The 23,041-nt window shown below is 51.3% G+C and overlaps 1 protein-coding gene across 1 annotated transcript; it reads left to right on the top strand.

Annotated features, from left to right (window-relative positions):
• The first annotated feature begins 789 nt into the window (after window positions 1–789).
• Chrnb4 (cholinergic receptor nicotinic beta 4 subunit) lies at window positions 790–20,397 on the top strand. Its single transcript, XM_059266919.1, has 6 exons — window positions 790–912; window positions 5,609–5,757; window positions 13,295–13,339; window positions 13,442–13,551; window positions 14,362–15,352; window positions 19,915–20,397. Exons 1-6 carry the CDS (start codon window positions 858–860, stop codon window positions 20,053–20,055), a joined length of 1,491 nt encoding a protein of 496 aa, XP_059122902.1. The 5' UTR covers window positions 790–857; the 3' UTR covers window positions 20,056–20,397.
• The last annotated feature ends 2,644 nt before the right edge of the window (window positions 20,398–23,041 follow it).

The raw sequence follows: 23,041 nt of genomic DNA, 5'->3' as shown, positions 1-23,041 counted from the left end.
ACTCAGACCTAAATCCTCCAAACCATCCCTAAGGAGGAGGTTCATTTCATCGACGTTGTTTGGCTTTTGTTTTTGTTTTAAAAACCCGGGCCGACATGTCAAGTTATAGCAAGAAGACATTGGTGAATGTGCCTGGTCCTCTGTCTTCTTTAGGCAATCGCTCCTCGCGGCTCACTCTGTCCCTGAAGCAGCTGGCTGCCTCTTGGGAGAAGGTAGCAGGGCTGGGAGAGCCCACTTTGGCTTTAGCAAGCCTCCCCTTCTGAGAGGCCCTCTGGACTGGAGTTCGAGGTCCTTTTGCATGTATTGGGGTGAGGGTGGGGTTGAGGGGTTGGGGAGGTTCTCCCTGGCACTGACACCTGTTTTGTCTTGTCCTCTAACTCTAGATTCTGAAACTTAGCCGCGGGTCACCTAGGAAGGGGGAGATTGCTGTTTGCTCCTTTCAGCCACTCAAGTTGCTTCTGGTAAGCTCAGGCTAAGAAGGTGAGGGAGTGGGGGGGATGCAGCCAGCCCACTCTGACCCTCCCTCACCCTATAACTCTACCCTTCCCCAGTCTCCAAGACAAATAAGGAGACAGGAGCTAGTCCACCCTCTCGAATGCCATGCACTGCCCGCTCCTGAGTGTGGGAAAGTCTCTGGACCATCCTCCTTAGCCACAGGTCCCCATGGACACACCCGGCCCCAGGTCTCCGCGTAACTCCAGTTCAGTCCCCTGAGTGGGCGGGACCCACAGCGGCTTCCCAGGCGGGGCGCACGGGCTCCGCTGGGTCCTAGTGCAGCCGTCAGACAGACTGCCAACCGGGACAGTCGCTCACTCGCAGCTCCAGGGTCCGGGTGACCTGCAGCCACCTGACCGGCCATGAGGGGCACGCCCCTGCTCCTCATCTCTCTGCTCGTCCTGCTTCGGAGGCACGGTGAGTTCTTTTCAGGGAAGGAGGGAGGGACAAGGGTCGCGGGGTGGGAGGAGTGGCCGGACCGTCTGGAGCGTGGGCGGGGCAAGCCCTGTGGGGTTGCAGACCGGCCTAGGTGGTGGCCGGGTGAGGTTTGGGGTCCCCTCCACCTTCCCCTGAGCTGCCGGGTCACTATCGGGGGTTGAGTGTCTTCAGGCTGGGCAGTTCAGCTCAGTCCCGGCGCTAAGAGGTCCCCACCAGGTCCTCAGAGGATCTTTTCCTCTCTACTGAAGGGACGAACTTGTCAAGCTGTAAATGTGTGGGAACAAACCTGCTGTTTGGCGAGAGAGGTCACCCTAACACCACCACCCCGCGCCTGGAAAGTATTTTTGTACTTCGGGGATGGGTTTTCCAGAAATTACATCTATGGCAGGCCCTGCCTCATCTGTTCCCCTAACCCCACTTAGCTGAAAGCAGGTTAGTGAACTGGGGTCTGTGAACCTGCCACTGCCATTGGGAAAGAGATCCACTGGGCCCTCATCCCCAGGTTCAGTTCAGACACAGTGAGGGTTGTTTCTTTCAGACTTAGTTGTCCCAACTAAATTCCAAGGTCCTGAGTAGCTTCTACATGCCCCACCTCTCTCTCTCTCTCTCTCTCTCTCTCTCTCTCTCTCTCTCTCTCTCTCTCTCTCTCTCTCTCACACACACACACACACACACACACACACCTGCATCTGGACCAGTGGACCCTGAAGACCACAGAGGCCACCTCCAGAAGGTGCTAGAACTGGGAGTGGTGGGACTTTCAAGGTCGCCTCCTCTTACCAAAGATAACATTGGCACAGTGTGCATTAGTGGCTTTGGGTCCCTGCTGGGTGCCCTATTCCATTACCCCCTTCAATTTCCCTGTCTGCTCCATGGCAACAATCTGCCTCACCTGTCATCTGGCAAACATTTGCCGTGTTCCTGAAGTGTGGTCCCACAAGGCTGTGTGCATCTTCCTGTACAGACTCCTGGTCCCTGGGCTCAAGGGATCTGAATCTCTGGAAATGGGACTTGGGACTCTGCTTTTGTATAGCCAGGTGATTCCTACCTGTGATTGGAGATGCACTGGTAGTTTACAGCAAGTCCCTTCTAAGACAGCGTTTGGAGTTTCTTTCTTATTATTTATTGTGTGTACAGTGTTGTGCCTGCATGTATGCCAGCACACCAGAAAAAAAGCACCAGATCTCATTATAAGTGGTTGTGAGCCACCATGTGGTTGCTGGGAATTTAACTCAGAACCTCTGAAAGGGCAGACAGTGCTCTTAACCTCTGAGCCATCTCTCCAGCCCATGTGTTTGGAGTTTCTAGGATGCTCACAGCTATCCTTTAATAAGCCCACACCCTCACCTGACAAGCCTTTCAGATACACACTGGCCAGTGAGATTCTGTTAACCATGACATCCCCAGACAGTGAGATAGCTTTCCACTTCTTGATTGGATATGCATTCTCAGACTGGACATGCCACAAATGTTCACAATTCCACTACAATCTCTATCAGATCCTTAACCCCTTTCTTCAAGGGAGCCCTCTGGCCACGGGAAATCTACAAAGGCAAGACCCTGGGCAGAGGCCAATGGGGCCACTTTTTATCACCATCACTGTATCATGATGACCTCTAGTGGTGGCTTCCGTGCATAACTGTATAAAAGTTTGATCCAATGAAGGCCCTACTAGTTCCTCAGAAGCTGGGGGTGAACCAGCCTGTTCCTGTCTTTTGTCTGACAGGCTCTGGAAAGCATTAGGAATAGATGGCAAATCCCAAGCCTGTGCTATTGGGGTACTCTTCCACTTTGTAGGTGAAAGGGGGGTGCGTTCCAGCGGTAACAGCCCTGCTGGTAGTCATTCCACCCCTTGGCCCATCCACAGACATGCTAACAAGCACACACACACCAATGATAGCCTTAGCAGGGCAGCCTCCCTCTGGGGCAAGTTAACGGGGGTACTAAACAAGTACAGGGGTCAGGGAGGGCCTGTGTGTGAAAGAAGCCCCTGGACATGGATGGCTCTGTCTAACTTGCTGGGAGTCCTGAATGGTCTAGGGCCATGGTTCTCAACCTTCCTAACGCTGAGACCCTTCGATTCAGTTTCTCTTGTTGTGGTGACCCCCACCACAAAATTATTTCATTTCTATTTCATGACTGTAATTTTGCTACTGTTATGAATCATAATGTAAACATCTGATATGCAAGATATTTGATGTGTCCTGCATATCATGACCCACAAGTTGAGAACTGCTGTTCTGGAGGAACTTTTAATTCTGGAGTCCATAGTTGGTCCATGAGATGGAAGAATCCTTGAGTCAGCTGAACACTGAAGAGGGCAAGTTGAAGGTGACAAAGCTCAGTACCCCAGGTGGGCTCAGAGCTCAAGCATAAGCCCCCTATCACCTGCTGAGCAGCCTGGAACTTTTGGTCCGGTTGCACCCGCCTCCTGGGGCAGCAGAGATGATCCAACAACCCCTGGCATTGCAGGACTGGAGGCTGGAAACCGCAGAGTCTACCCCAGTGCTGCCAGAGAATGCCAGGTAGATCTGGTCAAGTCAGATTTCTCTCTATGAAATGAGAGGTCATCCCAAAGAAACCAAAGATTGTGAGAGGGACCCAGGTATATCCTGTGGCTACAGATTGGCCCCAAGGGTATTTCAGCCGGTGGCCTGTGGAGAGGGAATTCAAGATGTTGTAGAGGAGCCAAGCTCAGACTCTAGTCCAGACATCCGCTGGACAGCCCTCCCACCCTACCCCCAGCTCAGCCTGGGGGAGGGGCAGCGGGCAGCAGGTGTGCCGGGAGCATCTTTCTCAAGGCACTAAATATTGCATCTGTTCTAGATAGGCAACGAATTGGAAAGTGCATGGAGTAGGCAGGGCAGCGGCTGCTCACCATAACATGTGGCTAGCCCCGCACCCACCCAGAAGTCCACCTCACATTTGTTAGATTGGAATGATTCATGTTCTAAGTACTCTGGCCCCATCCAAAGCAGGGGAGGGATTTTGGGGAGATGTGAAGGCTCTGCCCTCTCTCGTCTCTTTTCCTGCTCCTGGGCATCCTGTTCATGTGCCCTCGACCTTCCTTTGGATCTCCTTCTTTCCGTGTCCCATCCTCCACCCTACCTGACATAGTCTCGTTAATGACACCACAGCACACAATCAAGTCCTTAAATATCACCTTCACTACCAGACACGAGAGGCAGATGAAACAAAGACCCAGACCCCGCTTGGCAAGAGCCCTAGGATGCACAGGAAGGTCAGCTCTTGGGCTGTGAGTGCTCAGAGGGATGATGCTGTCTGGGGCTCCCTGCAAGAGGCTCGCTTGGAGCTGGTCCTGAATGTGGCTCAGAGCCAAGAACTCTATCTTACCGGAAAACAGCTGCCAGCTGGACCACTCCATTTGGTGTCTCAGAGAGACCTTGTGTTCTGTAGGTCAAAGTCTGGGTCCAAGAAAGCCTCCCTGTTTTCTTTCTTATTTTCTTATTCGTGTGTGTGTGTGTGTGTGTGTGTGTGTGTGTGTGTGTGTGTGTGTGTGTGTGTGGTGTTGCAGACACACATCGGTGTCTCCTCAAGTACACTCCACCTTTATGTTTTTGAGACAGGGTCTCCCACTGAACTGTAAGCTCACTAGTTTGGGCTAGGCTGCCCAGCCAGTAAGATTCAGGGATCTGCGTATCTCTGCCCCACCCCAAGGCTATTTTGTGTGGGTTTGGGACTCCAACCTGGGTGCTCCCGCTTGCACGGCAGACATGTTACCCACAGAGCCATCTTTTCCAGCCCCCGTTTGACTTTCCCCCCTCCGGGAAAGCACTCCCACAGTCCCAGGTCTGCAGACAAGCCACATTTCAGGAAGTGTTCCTGGTCCCAGGTACCCACACGCCTCCCTTGGGCCAGGAACTGCTGGGGTTGTGGTTGTTCTCGGCACACAGCACTGGGCACAAGCTCCACTCAGACATTGGTCAGGTGGTGGGCTGGGTACAGCCCTCAGCAGACAGAGGATGCCCAAAGACCAGGAAATGAGACGGCAAAGAGGCTAGCAGGGGGTGTGGCCAGAGAGCAGGGTCTGGGGTCAGCTGAGGTGGAAAAGTGAGAGAAAAAAAGAAGGTAAGAAAAAGAAGCCATTGCTAAGGGCCAAAGACCTCAAAGGCCAAGCCAAAGCACTCTTGGTTTAACTGCCTTCAGCTCAGAGAGGCTGTGGGTGTGGGAAGAGTCCCCGCCCAGCGTTCTGTAGGAAGACTACCTGGCTCTGTAGGGGTAGCTGGGGCAGGTGGGTGAGTGGGAAGAACAAGGAGATGCCAGGACTGCCCTGGGCAGGAGAGGTAAAGGAAGGTGGCCGAGGGGTGGCAATGGGAGGACAGACTAGGTGATCTGGCAAGTAGAACAGATAGATCTCAGTGGCCCAGGGGGAGGGGAAGGCAGGAAGGAACAGATGCCCGAGCTTGGGACTGGATGTCTGGAGCATAGAACACCATTCCCTGCCAGGAAGGCACACCATTCCCCTCCCTGAGCAGGAGGAAGCTGCCAGGCCCAGAGGAGAGAATGGCACAGGCAGGCCGGCTGGCACCTATGCCCCCCACCACAGCCCCAGGGTTCCTGTGCTCTGCTTCTCACAAGCCCCTCTTCACTGCCACAGCTGCAGTGGGGTTCCTCCGGACAAGGGCCCAGCAGGTCTGACTGTACGATTTCCCAGGGGACTGCCGCCTGGCCAATGCAGAGGAGAAACTGATGGATGACCTCCTGAACAAAACCCGCTACAACAACCTGATCCGCCCAGCCACCAGCTCCTCTCAGCTCATCTCCATCCGCCTGGAGCTATTACTGTCCCAACTCATCAGCGTGGTAGGTGCCTGGGCAACTTTGGCTTGAGGCTTAGGAGAAGAGGCAGGGCTTGTTTCCAGTCGCCCTCAGGGCCTTGGGGAAAGCAGTAGATGGCTGTTCAGGGTGCAGGGCTGGGAGTTAAGTGACTGAAATGTTGCTTCTGACCTTTGCCAGATGGGTAACGTTCCTGGTTGCCAATTTTTTTCTCTACTGTTTCTTAAAACATCCATTACTATATATGTTTGGTAGACACATGGTAAGTTTCTTTTGTGGGGTGCGGTGTGACATGGCATTTATCTATGTAAGGATCACGTCAAGGTCGTTGGCATACCTAGAACTTCAGACATTCATCTTTGTGCTGGGCATAGTCAAAATTCTCTCTGTTGCTATTTTGAAATGTCCATTTAATTGTTACCAACCATCGGTACCAACTGTGTGTCTTGCTGTCCAGTGCCACCCCATGCCCATCTCTCCATTCCTCTTCCCTGGCACAGCCTTTTGTAAGTGAACATTCAACACTACTTTTCAGACAATCTGACCTTTCCCCATAGCTACGAGTTAAACAATTTACCTGAACTATGAGGGTGCTGAGCATCCTTCCAGGGTAGGATTCTTTCATCTGAAAAAAAAATATTGCCTGTACACATGCTGTTCTTTCTGCCTGGGATGTCCTGCCCCTCTGTGCACCTCTGACTCATAGTTGAAACTATTGAAAACCCACACTCTCAACAGCAATTAAAATGTCTTGGCATTCAGTAATAGGACATCCAATGGAGAGTGGCTACAGCAGAAAGGGCATCTATCATATCACATAACCAGGAGCAGGCCAATGCTGGCAGTGTTGGCTAACTCAATAATCCAAGAATGCCAGGGCTCTGGGGTACTGCCAGTGATGTCAAAAACTGCGGAAAATCTTTTGGGTCTTTTTGCGACAACAACAACAATAACAACCACACTCTCTCAGTCCTGCTCTCTTGATAGACACTTTTATCTCATTGGCCAGGATTAGTAACTCACATCCAAGCCTAACCAGTTATTGGCCAGAGGAATAGAACTACTCTGGCTGGTTTAGATCTGTCAGCGTGTGGTAAGGAGACTGGAGAAGGTCCATGGCGTTCAGTTGTCAAAGAGGAAAGGGTCAGGAAGAACCACTAGGCCGACATCCTACTGGTCCCCTCACGGACTCTACTCACTGGGTCTCCAACACTCGTGGCTCCCAGCTTGCTAGGGATGGCCTCCCATATCACTAATTTTGTGGGGGAAATAGGAACAAAGCCAGGAGAGATGCTGGGTATGGAGGCTCAGGTGTGGGGCTGAGGCAGGTGGATGAGGGTCTGGATCAGCACAGGAGGTGACAGCATTCCAGGTGTGGAAAACTGGAGTGAGGTAAGAGGGGGTGCTGAGGAAGGTGAAAGAGGTCAGAATTTCCTCCCCTGCTCCCCACAGCTGTCTCAGAGTAGGGGTGTCTGAAGGAACCATGATCCCTTGTAAACCTTCCCATTGTTCACCCAAGGGTTCGAACCCTTGCCCCTGGAAGCAGCTCCGAGGAAGTGATCACATAGGCACTGTGCCCAGCCATCAGGAGCTAGCTGAAGGAGATGGGCCTCCTCTGGGCAATGCCATCTCCCCTCCCACCCCCCCGCAGCGCATGAGCCCTACATGCTCAGATTCTCCCATCCGTAGTACTTAAGGAGGTTTTGACCGAATTGGTAGCTGCCTCTATCCGTTGGGAGGAAGCCTAGCCGCAGAATGGGGACGGGCATGCGCCCTGCCCTTGCCCTGCCCTAGGAAACTGAAAGCAGAGAGGGCTTGTGGCCAGGCCAGGCCAAGACTGCTGCCTGAGCGTCCGTGACCTGCAAAGAAAGGCCCGTGCTTCATCAGGCAAGCCAGATGCCTGCTCCGGCAAGGGCGGACAGGCAGGCAGTTCTGGCCACACTGCTGGACTCAGGGCGCCCCTGCCAGATCTGAGCTGTGGGCCCTGTGGAGTGATAGAAGCTTCCAGAAACAGGAGAGAACATAGCCCCCAGCTTCGCTTCTGCAAGCACCCATATGGGCCCAAAAGCCGTGTCTAAAGAACATACTTGGTTGTAGGAGGAAGGGTTCCTTTCTGGTTTTTTGGAAGGTATTTGGTTTTGAGGAGGGAGTTTAACGATGGAAGGCCTAGGGAGCAGACAAGGGGTTTGTGCTGGAGGGGCAAGCGGACTTTCTCCACTCTTCTCTTTGTGGAGTGGCAGCCAGGGTCCTCTACCATTATTCTTCCACCTTCAGCAGACACTAGTAGAGAAAGGTAAGGGGCAGAACAAATGCACAGGAGAAATTTCTGGAAGATAGAAAAGTCCCATATCTTAAAATGAGGTAAGAGGTTGAGGAGACAGCTCAGGGGACAGAACTCTTTGCTATACAGTAGAAGGACCACATTTTGGATCCCCAGAACCCACTTAAAAGCTAGGCAGACATGGTGTCTACCTGCAAACCAAGGACGCAAGGGGCAGAGACAGGGGCCCCCCATGGCAAGCTGCCTAGGTAGAATAGCTAGAATCAGTGAGCTCCCAGTTCAGCAAGAGACCCTGCCTCAGTAAGTAGAGAAAACCAGTTTTGAAGCCTGCATATACACCTGTCCATGTGTGCACCCACACATGCACACACAAAAACAAAACAAAAATTGCATTTGCGAAAACTGGTCAGGCGGTACCCCTGATATCAGTGCACTCAACATAGAAACCACGCCCCCACATAAAACAGTGTCTTGTTTAGAGACGAGTCCTGTCTATGTGGCCCTATCTGGACTTTAACTCAAGAGCCTCCTGCCTCAGCTCCCCAGATGCCAGGATTATAGATGGGCACTATCATGCCTCACTTAAAAATATTTTTAAAAGAAAAATCAAGGTTTTCAGCTTTCATTGATGGTAGAGATGTTGGAAGACTAGCTTTTCTGGAAAACGATTAAAGGGGTTGGACAAAGTGCTGGAGGGCTAGGAGGGATCTGTTTTAAGGTAATTGGAGGCCTCAGCCAGGACTTGAGTGGCCAGGCTCCAGGAGGCGACCGTGACAGTCTGGTACTTTTCTCCACCCTTGGTGATTGGCCAACAGTATCTGCCTGAGAAGCTAAGACCTGGAACAGAGCTAAGGAACTAGGGAGCTGGGCTGGTTCAGGGGCCAACCCCAGACTGAAAGGACACACAATGGCAGTCTGGATCTGACCAAGGACATGGGACCCTGATGGGGCTCCCAAAGGGTCACCCCAGTACTGAAAATGAACAACAGCAATAGAAGATCAGACCTCACACACAAAAAAAAAAACAGTGTTCCTTCCAAACTGGCTCAGCCCAGACTAGGTTAAGATGGTCTTGGCTGCCTACTGTAGAGCCTCTGGAGGCAGGTGTGAGCGGATGACACATGGTGGGCATGGGGGCTGGGAGATAGTTCAGTCAGTCACACAAGCGTGAGGACCTCAGTCCAGACCCTCAGCGTCCTGCAAATTGTCCTCGGACCTCCACGCTCATGTCATGGCATGTGATGTATACATACATACATACAAGTAAATGAATGTAACCAAAGATTTTAAACCTTTAAGTTTTATGCTAAGTGTATTTTGCCATAATTTAAAATAAAAAGACTTTTTCTTAAAATGAAAATAGCTGTCGTTAATGTGTTCGAGGAAAGATAATGGGAAATTTCTTCAGAGAGCTAGGAGTTATTAAAAAGAACCAAAGGTGATTTCTAGAGCTCAAAACATACAAGAACTTTAAAACTCACTGGAAAAAACTTATCCAAACAAGACACCTAACATGCATCTTTCTTCCTGCTCCTCCCCTCATAACAGCTGGAATATGGGTGTGATGGCTGGAGTCCCACTGGCCATCTTGAACTTGTAGGTGAGGACCACACTCTAGTGTGACAGCGAAGAGAGATGGAAGGAAGTGAGATGGTTTTGTAGAGCAAACATCTGCACATGTGACAAATGTCACATCAGGTGTCGGTCTTTGTCCTCTGACATAATTACCTAGTTGAATTGTTTGAGGAAGTAAGAACCATGCTGGGATTAGAATGCTGGAAGTTAGTTAATGAAGAGGGAGCAGGAGAAAGTGTATAGACAGAGAGCACAGGACACATCCAAAGAACTGAGGAAGGCTGAGAGGGCTGAGGCCCAGAATAAAGGAGCCCAGGGCCGTGAAATAAGACTGGAGGAGTTACCGATCTGTCGCTGTAGGAGAAAAGTGACCTAGATAGACTAAATAGAGGTAAGATTGAAGAGGAGACAGAGGAGCTTCAGCCAACTCATTCTTGCTGCAGAAGAAAGTGAATAGGGGTGTGTGTGTGTGTGTGTGTGTGTGTGTGTGTGTGTGTGTGTGTACAGAATGGATTAGGACACCAATTAGATTGTTCAGTGGTCCAGGTGAGGGATAGACAGTACTGGATTGGATTATGATAATAGGATTAATTTATTCATCCAAAAATATTCATCAGGTATCCCACATATCCCTGTTGCTCTAAGCTTTTTTTTTTTCTCCTCAGGGTCCTTGGATCCTAGCGGGAAGTAGGCACAGTGCCCAAAGTGGCAGATGGTGTCCAGGTAGAAGGGCTATGAAGGCAGTACAGGGTGTGTGTGGTGAGGGAGGCAGGGTGCTAGTTTATGTAGGAAGGTCGGAGATTTGTCCGATAAGGTGGCATTTTTGAGACCTGAAAAGAGTTGAGTCAAAACTGCATGAGTCTCCAGGGAAGGGAGAAAGTGTATGTAAAGTCAGAGGTAAAGAAACAAGCATGGCCACTGTGGGAGTTGCAAATGCAGAGGCAGGTCTATCATTAAGGCCCACTAGGCCCTGGGTAGGACTTGGCTTTTACTCTGAGTGAGCTTGGAAATAGTAGATTTCCCAAACACAGAACCATGGTCTGAGGAACTGAGATTCAAAAGACTACCAGAGTGTCAGCTGGGACGCTACTGCAGTTGCCAAGCCACAGGTAATAGTAGCAACAGAGATGGGGAGAAGTGGACAATTTTGAGATGGGGGGCAAGGAGAGCGGGATAGGTCATGAGCTTTGTCTCTGATGTGCTGGGTGTGAAATTTGAGTTATCTAATGTGGTTGGAATATGAGACGGCCTCCACAGACAGGCTCATGTGTAAGGACACGTGACCTCTAGCTAGTGACACTCATTTGAGAATGTGGGGGAACACTGAAAGAGTAAGGCCTGGCTGGCAGACACAGGTCACTGAGGGTGGACTTACAGATGTTAGCCTGGCTCCTGTGGTGGGTGTGAATACCCTGTTATCTGTTTACCGCCACACCAAAGCCAAAGGCCCAGCTGCTCTGCCTACTTAGCTTTGCCATGAAACTGTGAGCTAGAATCCTGCTCTCCCTACTCAGCCGCTTGTCCTGCATTTGGGTGCCGTGATGAACAAAATACCTAATACAGAGAACTGGAACTGAGAAGCAGGGATGTTGCTGAGACAAACCTGACCGGGTTGTTCGTAAGCCCTTGGAACTGAGTTACACAGGGAATCGGGGATCGGGGGAGTGTTAATATAGCTACAAAATGAGAGAAGCCCTGGCATGCTGTAACCAGAACTTAGTGGATCATTTGGGTGAGCTGTGATAGACCAGAATGCAGAGAGAGAGAGAGAGAGAGAGAGAGAGCGCACACTGATAGGAAAAACTAGGCTTATGGGATTTCAGAAGGGAACAAAAACTCAATTAGAAGTTAGATTACAGGCCATTTGTGCTACATTCTGGCAAAAAAAAAAAAAAAAAAATTCTGGGCCCATTTTGCCCATGTCCTAACAATTTGAATTTAGCTCCATTAAAAAGTTATGGGCTAAGTTGCTTGGCAGAGGAACTATTCAGGCAGTATTGCTTTCATGTTGTGGCACGGTTATTGTTTACTGTGTTTAGTCGGCTTTATAATGACAATCCAAACCAGGAGGATCTGAAAACATACCTCGGAAGGAAACGTGAATGTGGCGAAGTTGAAGGTGGATGAAGGGGCGGCAGGCAAATTGGCTGTAACTGCTAAAGCAGACTGGTGTGGTTAGAGAGAAACGAGGCACTGTGCATTGGAGTAAAGTGAGAGGTGCCTTGGGAGAAAGGCTCCACCCTCTGAAGGCCCCACAAGTTCATTTGAAAGGCAAGAGCATGAACTAAGAATGCCACGGCAGGGGTTTTGTGCTCAAAACCCACTACCCGGGGAAGTGTCTTCTCAGAGTCACCCACAAAAGGACACAGAGTCCAGAGCAGCTGTGTTCGAAGGGGACCTTCTTACGCTGGCAGCAGAATTTAGCATTGTCCACTTGGTCCTGGTTTGTCAGGTATGGAAGGTGTGAGAGCAGCAGGGTTATGAATCCTTTTGCAAGGTTTCAGAAAGCTGTGGAGGCAGGCAGTGCGTGGCGTGACTGGACTCTCTGAGAAGCCGTTGCATGAAGCTGGGAATGGAAAGATTAAGTTGCAGTGGGGCCCCTGGGATTTAGGAGATGGAGAAAACACGGAACATTCACCAAGGAAAACTGCAGGCAACTGAGTGGAGTCAGTCTGGGCAGCAGAGCTGGAGAGATGGGGCTATCTCCCACCTTTGGAACCCAGATGGTAACGCCAAGAGCCCCTACATGCTGGACATAGAGCTACACGATTTGGGGTTTTCCCTGTAAGGTTTCAGTCTTGCTTTGGTCCAGTCTTTGAAGATTTATTTTTGTCTTGTGCATGTGGGTATTTTGCCTGAATGTTTGTACACGCACCAAATGCATGCAGTACACGTAGAGGCCAAAAGAGGGCATGGAATTCCCTGGAAGTGGAGTTACAGGTGGTTGTGAGTTACCTTGTAGGTGCTGGAAATAGAACTCGGGTCCTCTGAAACAGCAGCCACTCCTTAACCATTGACCCATCTGTCCAGCCCCATTGACCCATCTGTCCTTACTATGTTCCTATCTTTTGCTTTTTGAATGGGAATGTTTATGCCATTCTATGTTGGAAGTAACTTATCTTTTGATTTTACAGGGACTCACAGTTAAGAGAGTGTCTGGAATCTTAGAAAAGACCTCAGGCTTTTACAGTGTTGGGACCATAAGACTATGCAGCCTTTTGAAGTATTAAATGCATCATTGCACTATAAAATGGCCAGGAGCCTGCCTGAATATGGAATATCCCACGCAGGCTCAGGTCTTTAAACACTCAGTCCCCAGGTGGCTATACTGAGGTCATGAAACCTTTAAGAGGTGAGGAAATAGGTTGTCATGAGCAAGCCTGTGGGTCAAAGCCTAGCCCCAGTTCTAGCTCATCTGTCCCTGCTTCCCACCTGCCCCTACAGTATGACCAGGCACAAGCTCCACATGAAGGCCAGAGCCCTGACCGCCATGCACCCTCACCATGAAACTGTAAGCTAAGATCAGCTCCTCTCCCCCTAACCTTCTCGTCAGCATGGGATTGCAGTAACTAATGCACCACCTAAGAGACAGTTAAGGAGCAGCTGGTCCCACAGGCCAGGGCTCAGAGCCTTTCTGAGATAAAGTGTCGTCCATTGGGGGGGGGGCCCTCCTTCCAGATGAACTGATACTCTCATTTCCCTCCCCAGAATGAGCGAGAACAAATCATGACCACCAACATCTGGCTGAAACAGGTAAGTGCCTTGGAGGGTCCCCAGCCTAGGTGATATTTCCTCTGGGGCTGCTCTTTGGTGACGGTGGACCTCCAGGTGACATGGCCTTGTCTGTGTACTCAGGAGTGGACTGATTACCGCCTGGCCTGGAACAGCTCCTACTATGAAGGGGTGAACATTCTGAGGATCCCGGCAAAGCGCGTCTGGCTGCCTGACATCGTGTTGTATAACAAGTGAGTGGGAGGTGGCTGGAGTTAGTGAGGTCAGGCCAGAGCACCAAGCCAGCCTTCAGGGCCATCCGTACGTGAGTCCAACTCCATCCCTCCTCTTCTACACTTCATTCAGACTTCTAGGCCCTGGAGCTGGAGAAATAGAGATGGTGGAGACAGAGACTTCCCAGTGGGGGGTGGGAAGGGAAGCCTGGAGAAGGGAAGGGCCTTGTCCTGCTCAGCACAGCAGGGACTAGGCCAGCCTTCAGACCCTCAGGCCAGTGCCCTTACCATTCCTGCCTCACCATTCTGTCTTTTCGTGACTTGATGGCTTTGTCAGTGTTGGGGACCGCAACATTGACTTGTCATATGTCAATACTTTGGGTATATTAGTGTGATAACAGCTATTTGAGAGGCTGAGGCAGGAGGATCAGGAACCCAGGAGTCTGAGATCAGCCTGGGCAAAGAGAGTGAACATGAGAGAGAAGGAATAGACAGCCAAGAATGGAGCTAGATGAGGGTCCATATCTCATCCCTGCCACTTACTGGTCTAAGGAGCTTGATAACATCTTCCAGCTTCCCCAAGCCTCGCTTTCCAAGCTATAAAATGAGGAACACAATAAAAGTGTTGCTTCCTTGGACTCTTGTAAGGCTTAACTGAACTAATTCCACGAGAGGCTTCAGTGCATCATGGCAGGGAGTTGCTGAGAAACACAGGCCTGTTTCAGTGAGGAAGGTAGATGACTCCCAAGGACTCTGGGGGGGGTTCTGAGAACAATCCAGTCTTCCTCTGTGGATGTGTGATGTTCTCCTCTATGCCCCGCCCCACCCCAGTGCTGATGGGATCTACGAGGTGTCCGTCTACACCAATGTCATCGTGCGCTCCAATGGCAGCATCGAGTGGCTGCCCCCTGCCATCTACAAGAGCGCCTGCAAGATTGAGGTGAAGCACTTTCCCTTCGACCAACAGAACTGCACTCTCAAATTTCGCTCCTGGACCTATGACCACACGGAGATCGACATGGTCCTTAAATCACCCACAGCCGTCATGGATGACTTTACCCCCAGTGGCGAGTGGGACATCGTGGCCCTCCCAGGACGAAGGACGGTGAACCCGCAGGACCCCAGCTATGTGGATGTGACCTACGACTTCATCATCAAGCGCAAGCCGCTCTTCTACACCATCAACCTCATCATCCCCTGTGTGCTCATCACCTCGCTGGCCATCCTGGTCTTCTACCTGCCCTCGGACTGCGGGGAGAAGATGACGCTCTGCATCTCCGTGCTGCTGGCGCTCACATTCTTCCTGCTGCTCATCTCCAAGATTGTGCCTCCCACCTCTCTCGACGTACCACTCATTGGCAAGTACCTCCTGTTTACCATGGTGCTGGTCACCTTTTCCATCGTCACCACGGTATGTGTCCTCAATGTTCACCACCGCTCGCCCAGCACTCACACCATGGCAGCCTGGGTCAAGGAGTGCTTCCTGTACAAGCTGCCCATCTTCCTCTTCATGAAGCGCCCAGGTCTCGAAGAGAACCCAGCCGGGATCCCTTATCCCAGCCAGTTGCACCTGACCACAGCTGATGCAGCAACCACCTCTGCCTTAGACCCCGCCAGCCCATCTAACGTCTATGGGCATTCTATGTACTTTGTGAACCCCGTCCTCACCGCTCCCAAGTCGGCAGTCAGCTCCCACCCAGCAGGCAACCCCAGGGATGTCCGGCTGAGGTCCTCGGGGAGGTTCCGGCAGGACCTACAGGAAGCTTTAGAGGGTGTCAGCTTCATCGCCCAGCATCTGAAAAGTGATGACCAGGATCAGAGTGTAAGTCACCAGCCCTTCCCCCACCACCTGAGGAAGACATTCAAAACGGAAGTGTTTTATTATAGCTTCATAGGTGAGGAAGAAACAATGATCCTCCTGTGTTGGTCCTGGGTTCCCCCAAAGCAGAGTCTGAGATGGGGTTTGGATACAGGTGGCTCACTTGTGATGTCACCCTAGGAAGTGCAATGAGGATGTAGAGAAAGCAAAACAGAGGGAAAGAGGGCCCTGCTGTAGGATACCAGCGAGCCTGCTGTTGTGGGTGCAGCATAGAGACCCCCAAAGACCCAGACAACTAGCGTCAGAAACATCTCCTGGAAGGAGGGAGGCTGGGAGTATTTATCCCCAGCTCCCATCCTTCTTCAGTTGACAGTAGCCCTGGGATGAGATCTTCCCTATACTTCCATTTATGCCCAGTTGCCAGAGCCAACACCCTCTGTGGTACAGAAAACCCGGAGGCAGAGCAGAGGAGAGCTGCATGCCCTGAGAGGAAGGTTCTCCGTGGATCTGAAGGTGGTTCAGCCATCCACAGAGAGCACAGCTTGGGTTGGGTTGCCTGGGGCGTCTGCTCCTACCTTTTCAGACTTACAAAGAAGCCCTGTGACCATTTACACCCTTCAGGAGCATAGACACATCAGTTAGAGCGTTTTTGCTACCAGGCTGATACATTGTTATGTAGGGTGAACAGAATGGCAGATTTTCTAAAATGAGGTTAGGTTCTCCTTCTCAGGACACCATGAGTTCTAGAGTCTGTGCATCTCAGAGGACTCCTCTGAGCAAATTGCACGTGTGTTTTAGTGTCATTTTGTTGCTGTGGCAAACACTACCATCAGCAGCAACTTCAGAGAGAAAAAGAATTCATTTGGCTTATACTTGCAAGTCACAGGAACTCAAGGCGGGAACTTGAAGCCAGGCCTGCTTCCTATTCCAACAGAATTACCTCTCGCTCACCACAGCCAAGAAGAATAGCAGAAACTCTTGGAGGAAGGCTGCTTGCTGTCTCACTCACAGACTCATTGCTTAGCCAGCTTCCTTATCCATCCCAGGCCACTTGCCCAGGGAATGGTGCTGCCCACAGTGGGCCACGCCCGCCTACATCCATTGACAATCAAGACAATCTCTGAGGATATGCCCACAATCCAGTCTGCTCAGAGCAATCCCTCAGTTGAGGCCCCTTCTCAGGTGATTCTTGTCTGTGTCAAGTTGATAGTGAAAACTAAGTAGGATAGTGTGTGAGGGAGATTTTATAATGAATAGATACATGAAGACCTTCACGGTTAGAGCCTCCTGTGAGTTTCTCTACCTGAAAGAGCATGTGTCATATGCATGAGAATGTTCCGGTTTCAAGGCAGATCCTCTCAGATTCCTTAAGCAGCATTTTATGTTGCAACATTGTATCCCCCCACTGTTGCTGCACAACAGAAGAGGATTTCTTCCTTCTTACCTTTTTGTAATTCCTTCCCACAACTAGATTCCCAGGGGAGAACACTGGCATTCCATTAGTTAGCCCCAACTGTAGAGCACAAGCTGCAAAGTCTCAGAATCACACCGTGAGGAAAGAAGAGAATTGCTAAGAAAGAGAATGCCGGGCCTGTGGGTCATCAGCCTCCTGCTTAGAGAGTAGCTCCCGTCAGCCCACCTAGAGCTTGTTAAGACACCAAGGGTCCTCTTGGGCCTCCAACTCAGAATTTTAACCAGATCTCTGAGGCCTCCTAGGCCCATTTCGGTCAGAAGCACAGCTCCGTTGTATTTAATAATGCTAGTATTTCTTTTATTCCCCTCCCCCATCTCCTTGTAGCCTAGGCTGGGCTTGAACTCACTACACAGGTGAAGGTGACCTTGAACTTTAAAAAAATATTATCAACTCTTTACCCTTAGACCCAGCCTCATTGTAAACACCGTAGCACTCCGAGCTGGCCTGTACATCACATTCCTTCTTGTGTGTATCAAAATTCATACTGAATCATGATCCTGGGTTGCAGGTTTTCACCCATCTTTGTGGTCCTCTACCACTCCAGTCAAAAGCACACAGAGTGCTAAGGGATTCTCTTTTGTTTTAGGCAGTGTTTCATGTAGCCCAGGAGGGCCTCAAACTCACTGTGTAGTTGAGGATGACCGTGAACTTACTCCTCCTGCCTGCGCCTCCCCAGTGCTGGGATTTCAGGCATGCACCCCTACCCAGATTTTATTCTGGTGCTGGGGACCAAACCCAGGGCTTTGTGCAAGCGAAGCAAACACCTATCACCAAGCCACATCCCCAGGACTGACCCTGGACTTGATCTTCCTGCCTCCACTGAGTCGGGATTTCTGGAGGAAGCGTTAGGAGCCACCTCTTAAACTCCTGTGGGTTCCTGTGCACATCCCGCTTGAGAAGCACTGGTCTCCTGCCCTCCGGCTTGAGCTAGCCCCTCCTGAGTTTTTTCTCCCAAGGACCTCACTGCCCCCTTGGCACCTGCAGGCCCCATCAGTTAATAACCAGCCCCAAGAGGGAAGGAGCCAGGCGGAACTCAGTGGGATTATACCCACCTGTGTGCCGGTAATGCCAAACATGTGTCAGGTGCTCTGTACGAGTCGGCAGACAATCCTAACTCTCCCGGGAATCCTGGGAAGTGGCTTTTACGAAAGCCCTTATTTTACAATGGGAAACTGAGGCACAGAATAACCCTTTGACTTGTCTTGGGTCACACAGCTGGCTCATAGCTGCAATCCTTAAACTCTGGGCCCCTCTGAGGGTCTTGCCCTGCCCTGAGCATATGATGAGCTTGTTACCAAGTGGTTTTCTTCTATGTAGTTAGAGAAGTCCGTTTTCCCTCTCACGGCAGGGCCTACTGCTAAGCCATCCCAGGAGCTGTTTCTCATCCACAGCACTTTTGCCCTCCATAATGACTAACTGGTCACTGTAAGTAGCACAAAAAGATGGGAATGTGCTCGAAACGAAGGCTGTCAAAATGAATTCCTCCATCCCTACTATCGCTCTGTGTGGGGAGGCCCACTTGCCTGCCCCGCAACAGGACAAGTCCGTGTTTGAGGGAGTGCAGTCTGATCTGACATAGGATTATCCTGGAGTGTGACTCACACCGTGGATGGGCCCTGGCAAATTGGGTCGCTGACATCAGCTTGCGCGTTGCTGCCTGTGTGTCTAACTGCAGAGCCTTCCCAGCCAGGGAGCGGAGGAGGGAGGCCGGGTGCTGGGCACATGACCACTCTCTGAGGGTCTCTCAAAGCACCAAGGAGGCAGGCACATCTATGGTGGTACCTCTGGAAGCCAGCCAGGTTTCTGCTGGTGTCACAGCCCATGGTTGGGTCTCAGAAGACCAAGTGTGTACAGAGCAAGAAAGTGGGAATGCCAGAGAGCCAGATGATGAGGCCAGGGGAGGTGGAGCCTTGATTAGAGAAAACTGCAGGCGCTGTGCGTAGAGTGGAACTGATTAAACCGTGGGGTTTTCAGGTGTTCTGTAAGCTCTTGTCAAGCAGGCGGGCCCTACGTCTTCTGCTCTCCAGGGCCAGCTAAGACAGAGGATTTAGGGTAAAAATGAGAAGGAACCAGTCATCCCTAAGCCACAACCGCCTTTGCCCATAACCAGATTTGGCTTTAAAATCACCATGTGCGCTTTATTGGGGTCTCTGTTTCTTCATCCATGGATTCATCTGACTGTGGATAAAATAATGGGTAGAAAAGGTACACATGCACCAACATGTGTACTCCCTCCTGGCCATTAGTCCCCAAACACAGGACAATGACCGCTTATATAGCATTTACATTATGTCAGGGATTCACATGGTCTATAGGCATTGTAAGTTCAGGGGAGGATTTCATGATGTCTTCGGTTTCTATTGCTGTGATGCACTCCATGACCAAAAGCAACGTGGTAGAGAACATTTGGCTTACATATCCTGAGTCATAGTTCACTGAGGGAAGCCACTGTTGGAACTCGAGGCGGGAACTGAGGCAGAGCCATAGAGAAAGGAACACTGTTCACTTGCTTGCTCCTCGTGACTCACTCAGTCTGCTTTCTTCTGTGGCCCAGGACCACCTGCCCAGGAGTAGCAATGCCCACAGTGGGCCGGACCCTCCCACATCTATCATTAACAAGAAAATGCCCTACAGACTAACAGGAGAGAGGCATTTTTTTTTTTTTTCAATTGAGGTTTCCTCTTCCCAAGAGGACTCTAGCTTGTATCAAGTTGACCAAAACCTAATGAGGATCCATGAGCTGTATGCACACATTGCACCCTTTGAGGCTGTGAGGTCTTGAGCGGCATCAGGGTTTGGGTGTTCATAGGGGACCCTAAGAAGACCGAGAAACAGCTGTACAGCCCAAGCTCCCCTGGCTCTGTTCCTTCCTCCTCCAACCCTGGTCAGGTCAGGTGGGGTTGAAGGAAACCAAGAGAAGCACCAGAACTGCCCAGTGGAGGCCAGCCTGGGATTCAGAACCTGCCACACTAGTGTATAGTTCTAAGCCCCCGTGTGGCCTGTGGGGTCCTGGTCAGCAGGGGAAGGTGTGGTTCAGAGGGAGGAAGTACTCTGTGCTTGGCACCTGTAACCAGTCCCTGTCTGTCTGCAGGTCATCGAGGACTGGAAATTTGTAGCCATGGTCGTCGACCGCCTGTTCCTGTGGGTGTTTGTGTTTGTGTGCATCCTGGGCACCGTGGGGCTCTTCCTACCTCCCCTCTTCCAGACCCATGCACCTTCCAAGGGCACCTAGGCTACCCAGCATGCCAAGGGCTCCTGGGTTATAGTGAGATGATAGGAGAAGCCAATGGGCAGTTCACTGCTTCCTCTGGGTCACAGCTAAGGAGGCCCTAAGGAAAGATGTGACCGCCGCAGTCAACCCCATCAAACCCGCCACAATGAGAAGGACAAAGGTGGGCGGCGTGCACTCTTCCCTCTGACTGCCTCAATTAAGTCCCTGCAGGAGGGGTTTAGGCTGCCCAAGTCCAGCCTGGCCTCCTTCCTTCCCTGTGCCAGGCACTGGAGTCAGACAGTCATAGAAGCAGCACCTGCTGTTCCGTGTATCACGCCATCACACCCCAGGCCGCCACCACACCCCAGGCCGCCATCACACCCCAGGCCGCCATCACACCCCAGGCCGCCATCACACCCCAGGCCGCCACCACACCCCAGGCCGCCATCACACCCCAGGCCGCCATCACACCCCAGGCTGCCTTTCCATCCATCTCCCTCCACTCCCAGCTACCCACGAGATTCCTGGGTCTTCCATTTCCTCACACGTCCAGATTCTCCCAGGTCAGAATCTTTTTTTTTTTTTTTTTTTTTTAAAGATTTATTTATTATGTATACAGCATGTATGACCAGAAGAGGGCACCAGATCTCATTACAGATGGTTGTGAGCCACCATGTGGTTGCTGGGACTTGAACTCAGGACCTCTGGAAGAGCAGTCAGTACTCTTAACCTCTTATATCTGCCGTAGCTCCTCCCAAATCCTCAGACTCTTACTTCCCAAGCTTCTCACATGGCTGCACTAATCAGGGCTCTGCTCCCACGATCCTCTGCTCCAATGTCATTTCTTGTAGAAGCCTTCCCTAGTCATGCATTCCAAAGCACTGTCTCCCATAACTGCATTAAACCTCCGTGAGTGTCCCCCATTGGTACCTGCAGTTTAGTTGGTGGCACACCAGTCACCTGTCCCTTGCCCCTGACAGTGTGTGCTCCACAAGGGCGAGGGACAGAGCTCTGTACACAGAAGGTGAAAAATAAATGTTTGCTGAATGAAGAACGGCCCCTGCTTTCCTTCAAGCTCACGTGCTCCCTCTGAGTAGCTGCCGTTGGTCCCCACCTCTAGAAAGAGTGGCCAGCCTTCTCCGGGACATTGCAGCTCTGGCTGCTTTCTGCCTTTCCATCACGGTTGGTTCAGTCCTGTCTCTCTCTCACACACCCACACTGGTCCATTTCTCACACTACTTGCCCCATTGATGGCACTCAAGATATTTCTGGAGTTAAGGAGAATATTTTAAAATTATGTGCATGGGTGTTTCGCCTTCATGTATTTGTGTGCACCATGTGCATGCTTGGTACCCCTGGGAGCCAGAAAAGGGCACTGGAGTCCCTGGAACTGGACTTACAGACATGAGCCGCCATGTCAGCGCTGGGAATCAGACCTGGGTCCTCTGGAAGGGGAGCCCGTGTTCTTGACTGCTGAGTCTCCAGCCCCTGAAGGAGAATATTTTAAAGAGTGTTGTTTTTAGAATTATCATACAATAAAGTTGGCTTCTTTGTGCGTGATCCTTTAAATTTTAACGTGAGTCTACATTTGTATAACCATCACTAGGACAAATGAAATGTGTTTCACGCAGGCTCTGCTGCTATTCTGTATCGTGCCATGGCCTGCACACTTGACCTTGGCACCCCTGGCCACCCCTTACCTTTTCTCCATCACTCTAGTTCAGAATCTTCTAGCCTGCGGCTTACATGGAATCCTACAGGGTGTAACCGTTAGAGACTGGCTTTTTTTTTTTTCTTTCTGCTGCATCTTTAAAAGTAACATCCTTGGGCCAGTAAGACGGCTCAGTGAGTGGAGGTGCTTACTTCTCAGGCGAGGCGACCTGAATTTCACCCCTAGAGTCCGTATAAGGATGGAAGGAGAGAACTGACTCCACAAAGTTGTCCTCTGGCTTCCATGTGTATGCACACCCACACAGTCAATAAAACCTTTAAAAAACAAACTTTTATTGAAGTATGATTTACACACCATAAAATCCACTCATTTTCAGTGGACAATTCCGCGAGTTTTAGTATGTTCATCGCCACGATCCAACCTAGTGCCTCTCCTTCACCCTAACAAGCTCCCTAATAACCATCAAGGAAGCCTCCAAAGTGCCAAGCCATCCCCGGTGGTGGCCAGAGAAGCCAAGGGACCCCAGGACACCTACCCTGTCACTGCCTATTCCTGGGACACCCAGGCTAGCAGGTGGCAGTGAGACAAAGCAGGGTCTACAAGGGTCAGGGTGGAAAGCCAGATACTCTCTCTGTTTCAGCCTTACTTTTAAAAGCATTTATTTGCTATGCTGGGGATCCAAGCCTGGGCCTCGGGTATGCCAGGGGAGCCCTCTCCTGCTGAGCTGTAACCTCCAGCATTGTTCTGTGGCTTATTAAGGAGCGTTTCTAGCATAGTCTAAATTAAGAGAATAATATAAAACCTCCCGGGTGTCTTCACCGGGCCATGATAAACTCATCGCCAAAATTATTTCGACTCTAACCCATCTGTTCCCCCTTAACTGTATGCTGCGTGTATGCACGTATGTGCGTGTACACACCCGTACCGTGCAGAAAATAGTTACTTTAAGAGCATCAACTTCCATGGCCTCGTTTTGAGTTGCACCAGAGCTGGTACATCCTTGCGGTGGTCCCCCAGACCCCCTCGGAGCTGCACGCGCCCGGCAAGCCCTGGCCAAAGACTTGCCCCTTTTTTTTGCTGCCCTGGTGACAGTGCCTGCGCCCGGTCTGGTCCTTAGCCTAGAGGTTTCCAGACTCCAGGGCTGCTCAGGGCGAGGCAGGGACCCGACGCCCCTCCCACGGCGGGTGCAGCTCCCGCCTCGCCTCGGCCTCCCCGCCCCGCGGCTGCTCGCGGCGCTCGGCGGCCCCGGGGTTCGTGCATTTCGGGCGCGCAGGTGCGCAGGAGCTCGGCGACAGGAAGCCGGGAGGAGCCCCGCGGTCCCCGCGCCCGCACAGC

The sequence above is a fragment of the Peromyscus eremicus genome, chromosome 7 (genome assembly GCF_949786415.1).
Source record: "Peromyscus eremicus chromosome 7, PerEre_H2_v1, whole genome shotgun sequence".
Taxonomy (NCBI): Eukaryota; Metazoa; Chordata; class Mammalia; order Rodentia; family Cricetidae; genus Peromyscus; species Peromyscus eremicus.
The sequence above is the reverse complement of the archived record's forward strand: the minus strand, read 5'-3'. Positions and strand labels throughout refer to the sequence as shown.